Genomic DNA, 6,079 nt, shown 5'->3' with positions numbered 1-6,079 from the left:
GCTGGGTTTGAACCCACCACCTCCGGCATATGGGGCCAGCGCCCTACTCCTTTGAGCCACAAGTGCTCCCCGACACCCAGTCTCTTAACCCCAAGGACAGTGCTCTGGGCACTACCCAGGACTCCCCCTCTGCCCATACTTAGGAACAGCTTACCGTGCTAATCAGGAAGAGGGGAGCCAGGGAGGTGTTAGGGAGGACAGCAAAGGCCTCGACGTCCAGGATAGGGGTGAGGACAAGGCCGGAGGGCTGCATGGACACGTGTGGTGGGGCGGAGACTGAGATGGCAAGGTTAATGAACATGTCAGGGAAACTCTTGGCCACCTACAGCCCCAGGGGGGACAACCAATAAAAAAGGGTAGTTTTTGGTAAAATGTCTCCAAATCATGTTTTGCCCTGCCCCTACTTAAACTCCTCCAATAGTTTCCCATTGCTCCGAGAATAAATTCTAAGACTGCACAGCCTGGCACTCTCCCAACCTGACCCTACACGTCTCTACTTCTTGTCCTCAATCTCTGGCCACGGGCAACTCTCCAACACAACCTGAGTTCTTTTTTTTTTTTTTTTGAGACAGAGCCTCAAGCTATCCCCCTGGGTAGAGTGCTGTGGCATCTCAGCTCACAGTAACCTCCAACTCCTGGGCTCGAGCAAGTCTCCTGCCTCAGCCTCCCAAGTAGCTGGGACCACAGGCGCCCGCCACAACGCCCGGCTATTTTTTGGTTGCAGCCATCATTGTTGTTTGGCGGGCCTGGACTGGATTCGAACCCGCCACCTTGGGTGTACATGGCTGGCGCCTTAGCCACTTGAGCCACAGGTGCTGAGCCCACAACCTGATTTCTTGCCATTTAAAACCCTATGCACTTTCTCTTCCCTCTTGTTGAATGCTGTTCCCCCATGTCTACCTTGCCTGGTGCTCTCCCTTGCTTCAGGCCTCAGTGTCATCTCTTCAGAGAGCAGATTCAGGAGAAATTAAGGAGGGACTTGGTCACCCTCCCCCATCTTTCCTACCCACTGATCCTTCCCCAGGTGAACCCTAGTCTGAGTAAAAAGAATGTGACTTTTATACAAATGCAGCTTCAAGACAATATCCCTGGGTACTCCTGCCAGCCATTTCTCAACCTGTACTTCTTTGTATATAAAGTTTGGGGGGTACCACCACTGGAGAGGCTGTTTTAAATAGAATGTGTCCCTCTAATTCTTATACTGGAGCCCTAACCCTAAGTGGGGCTGTGTTTGGAGATGGGGCCTCCAAGGAAGTAACTGAGGTTAAACAAGGTCATAGGGACAGGGCACTGATTCAGTAAAATTAGTGTCCTTTAAGAGGAGCACCAGAGAGCTCTCTCCCACACCTCCCATGCATGTGCTAAGGAAGGCTGTGTGAGGAGGATGCGGCCAGAAGGTGGCCATCCACAAGCCAGGAAGAGAGCCCTCACCAGAAACTGAATCTGCTGGCACCTTCACCTTGGACTTTTGGTTTAAGGAACTACAAGACATAAATTCCTGTTGTTTAAGCCACCCAGTCTGTGGTATTTTTATGGCAGCCCAAGCAGATGAAAACAGCAGCCTTCCTCAACCATCTTGTCTATAGTAACCTCATCCATCTGTTGGTTTTACTCATTATTTGTGCACTTGAATGGTATTTTTCTCTCCACTGCACTGGGAGCTCCAGAAAGGCAGGAATATGATCTGTTCTCTTGGGTTCCCAACACAGGGCTCCAGGCACATAATGGGTACGAAAAAATATTTACTAAATGGCCAAGAGTCCATATCCATCTTATGCCTGGTGGCCTGGGTACTTGGAGCCTTTCTCGCTACTGGGATAGGCTGCATAAAGCCACTTCCTCTCTCTCATGCTGGGTTGCCTCTGGATGGGGTACAGGGAGTGCCTCATCCAGTTCTCTCATCCAGTCTCAGCAGAGCCCAGGCCTTCCTTCCCCAGAATCTCCAGCCCGCCTCTTGAGCTGGTTGAGTGAGCCCCTCCATACCTGGGGCAGGAAGGTTCCAAAGAATGTGGTTGTCAGTCGGAATCCGAATTCCTTTGGAATCTGTAGCCCGAGAAGAGAAAAGAAAAGACTCTTGAGGCCTTATATTGTAGCTGGAGACCAAATGCACAAATGGCAATGGCCAGATCAGATGTGACCACAGGACGCTGACCCCCTCTGCGGCAGCCAGCTTGGAAACCAGAGCACAACTCCTGTAGCAGTTGGCTCAGAGTGGCCAGGATATACAGTCAGTGACACTCGACTTGCCTCCTCCTTGCCTGTGAGCAAGCCCAATATGCCCTCAGACCAATCATATAGGGTGCCCCACCTTCAGTTTTCCCGCCTCTGGTGCCCCATGCTGCTAAGGCTGGATTAGAGAGCCGGACCCATGGCAGGTGCTCAGTTAGCTGGCATATTCATCATCCTTATGCTCACAGGCTCAGTGTGAGCTCAGGGCCTCTCATGCTTTCATTTTAATCCTTGTGGCATCTCCCACCACTCTGAGGGAGATACTGTTACTGGTGTCTTAGTAACAGTAAAGGGAAGCTGAAGTTCTGAGAGGTTGACTAACTGCTCCAAAGTGATCTGACTAGAAAGGGACGGGGCTAACGTTTGAATTTCGGTCTGGCCAACTCTGGAGTCAACACCCGATCTTCCCCATAAAGAAAACTTCAAATGCAGAAGTTCTGCTGGACTCTGAGTCCAGTGCTCTTCCTACACTTACCCACAACCGGCCTTACCATTTTATCCTTAAGCATCAGTTTCAAGATTCCAGCCTCTTGGTACACAAGCCCTGCTGTGTTGAAGAAGTATTCAGAGAGGCCCACGTACAACATGCGGTTGTGGACAGCAGGAAACTCCATCGCTGGTGGGGTATAGGGAGGTGGGTAGGGGTTGGAAATCCTGAAAAACTCCCCCTGGGGGTAGAGGCAATAGAGTGAGCCCAGGCATCCTTCAGGAATTATAATTCAACATCTGCATCCCAGGAATAAATGGTCTGAGGACACGGGTCACACACACAGGGAAAAGCAATGACCCAAAACTAATGATAGCATCACACCTCCTGGGAGAGGGTGTCATTCCACTCGTTTTACAGGAGAAGAAGGAGGCACAGGAAGGGAAATGACTTGTCCAAGGTCACACAGCTGATTAGTGGCAGAGCCAGGAACTGAACCCAGGCATCCACTGAGTACTCCACGGGCTCAGCTTCAACCTTGCTAATAAGCAGAGAAATTCTATCAGGAGAGCAATGAAATTCTGCTTGTTTGTTGGTTTCATCTATAAAGTTAGCAAAATTTGAGAAGAAATAAATTGCTTTAAGTGTTGTTCGTGTTAACTGATCCCATCCAACTTGTGGTGAGTGTTCTAGGCTTGTTTGCATTATGTAGGAAGAGCAATTTGGCAACACATTGCAAAAGCAGATCATTTATTGAGCTAAAGAATAATGTTGAGCTTAAAAAGGCAAATTAGTGATGGATACATATGCTAGGATACCACTTAAGTAAAATTTAAAGGCACATAAAAAGTTAAAAAAAAAAAAAACATAAGCAAGAAGGATACACACAGCTGATGTCATCAGCTTGGTCCCCTGGGCTGGGGCAGGTTTGTAGAGCACTGCCCAAGGGGGCCTCAGCTCCTTATTTCTACAGTGTTTCATTTTGACAAAAGAAACCAGAAGCAAAGAGGACAAAATGTTAACATTTCTTAAATCTGGGCGGTGGGTACTTGGAAGTGTGCAACGTTCTCTGTCCTTTTGAATCATTTCATTGTTTAAAATCAATGAACCCGACACCCAGAGTACGAAATCGGCAGCTCTTAAAAATGATACGTACTGGTGAGCTGATCAGGAACCACATTCATTACGTACTTGTTAGTGAGAAAGGCAAAATCTAGATGGCTCGTCTTGTGCATTTATGTGATTAACACACCCCATGGTTTTCAGCCATCACCCCTTCCTGGCACGAGCCCAGGAGGTCCATGGGGCTTTCTCATTCACTGTGGATAATTACCCCTTGTTTTTCTCTTTTACTCTGTTGTCTCCCTTAGACGTATGTGGACGGTTTTAGCATGACATTTAGCTCTGCAATTCTACTTCTAGAAAATATTTGAGTTTGGGTAGGATTATAAGGATGAGCACTGCAGCTTTGGTTATGTTTGTAGAAAAAAAAAAAAAATGGAAAGAGACGAAATGTCCCAGGAGGGGGCAGTGTCCGCGTGTCTTATCCCAAGCTTTCCACTGAAAGAACCAACAGGCAGTAAGAGGCCTGCAGGAGGATGGTTCGCGGAAAGATATTCATGCTCCACATTTCCATTCTGAACTGTTGTAAAGCAGGATGTCTGATACGTCACCTGCAAATGCTCGTGTGTATGGGTGCATTTCTATGTCTATATACGAGGATATATGTGGACATTTCCCCAACCCCTACTGTGGGTTCTGTGTGTGTTTCTTTCTCCGTAGAAATGGGATGTGTGGCTCAGCGCCTATAGCTCAACTGGCTAAGGCGTCAGCCACGTACACCTAGGGTGGCGGGTTCGAATCCCCAGCCCGGACCCGCATGGCACTTTACCCAGGGGGACAGCTTGAGGCTCTGTCTCAAAAAAAAAAAAAAAAAAAAAAAAGAAATGGGATGTGTGTGTATTTGTATGTGTGTGTGCGTCTGCTGTGTGTTGACAACGCTTATCTCTGGCTTTTAGGACTTGGGTGGGTGATTTCTTTCTATTCTTTCCTTCCTTCCTGTTTATTTCTCAACTCCTCTGTAGTTTCTAAATGTTCTTTTTTGCATTGAATGTGTTTTGGAACAAACCAGTACACCACAAGCAAAGGAAATAAATTATGGGTTGGGGAAGGACGAAGGGCAGCATGGAGTCCAGGAGGTGGGACCTGCTCTGCCCGGGGTGGTGGGAAGACTGCTCTGGGAGAGACAGCTGAGCAGAGACCCACGGGGAGTAAGAAGCCAGCAGGGTAGAGGTGGACACTGGGAGGGAAGAGAGTTCCAGGCAGAAAGAACAACAGCCCTGAGGCAGCAATAAGCTTCATGTAATTCAGGAGGTGCAAGACCAATGTGTCTGGTTGGAGGGTGGTGAGTAAGGGGGAAAGTGGCATGAAATCAGATTCCATCCATATATCCATTCATCCGTCTGCCCATCCACCCACCCATTTACCCATCCACCCATCCACCCATCCTTGCCCCCACCCATCCATCTATCCATTAATCCACCCATCCATCATCCATCCATCCATTCATTCATCTATCCACCCATCCATCCACCCATTCATCTTCCCTTCCATCCATCCATCCAACAAATATTTATTGAGCACTTATTATATGCCGAGCATAGTTCCAGGTGCTGCATATACAGTAGTGAACAAGGTAGTCACAGCCCCTTCCCTCTCATCATAGTAAGGGAGATAGACTCGAGACAGTGTGTGTGCATGTGTGTGAATTAGTAACCAAACAGGATGTGGGGGCAGAGAGCTATGTCAGCAAGAGTAGGCTAGGAAGACCTCTCTAGGGAGGGGGTAATCGACCAAAGATCCGATGAAAGCACAGGAGAGCTGTGTGGCTGTCTGGGGGAGAGCACCCTGGGCAGAGGGAATGGTTAAGTGCAAAGGCCCTGGGGACGGCAGGCATAGTGTGCCTTGGGAAAAGCGGGAGGCCAGACTGCCTGGAGCAGGGAGAGTCAGAGGAGAGTGGAGAGGGAGAGGGTGCTGGGGCAGGTAAGAGATGGACAGGTCATTACAAGATTGTTTCTAAGGACCAAGGGGCTCCTGGGAGGGTCTGAGGGAGAGGCTTGAGGTTCTGTGATTCTCCGTGTAAGCCTCACCTTCAGCTGTATCTCCAGGTACTCAGTGGTGATTATTGGAGGTTTCACCAGACGGAAGTCGATCCCAGCCACACCATCTATTTTGGACTTCACTAGAGAAAAAGGAGATGAACCATGAGACACCATCCCTGGGTCCTGTGATGCAGGCTCAGCATCACCCACAATTGGATCAAAAACTGCAGTGCTGGCTCGGTGCCTGTGGCTCAAGTGGCTAAGACGCCAGCCACATACACCTAAGGTGGCGGGTTCAAATCCAGCCCGGACCCGCCAAACA

General features: G+C 49.0%; 1 protein-coding gene across 1 annotated transcript in view; it reads right to left on the bottom strand.

The window, feature by feature from the left end:
* The window catches only part of BPI (bactericidal/permeability-increasing protein), a 28,639-nt gene that overhangs the window by 9,237 nt on the left and 13,323 nt on the right, over window positions 1-6,079 (bottom strand). The window contains exons 7-10 of the mRNA XM_012803795.2: window positions 5,806-5,897; window positions 2,721-2,897; window positions 1,984-2,043; window positions 155-322 (exon numbers count right to left, since the gene is read on the bottom strand). Coding sequence (XP_012659249.1) covers window positions 155-322; window positions 1,984-2,043; window positions 2,721-2,897; window positions 5,806-5,897 — 497 coding nt within the window. The remainder of the gene's footprint in view (window positions 1-154; window positions 323-1,983; window positions 2,044-2,720; window positions 2,898-5,805; window positions 5,898-6,079) is intronic.

Source organism: Otolemur garnettii, unplaced genomic scaffold (assembly GCF_000181295.1).
Source record: "Otolemur garnettii isolate 467f Iridium unplaced genomic scaffold, OtoGar3 scaffold00023, whole genome shotgun sequence".
NCBI lineage: Eukaryota > Metazoa > Chordata > Mammalia > Primates > Galagidae > Otolemur > Otolemur garnettii.
The sequence above is the reverse complement of the archived record's forward strand: the minus strand, read 5'-3'. Positions and strand labels throughout refer to the sequence as shown.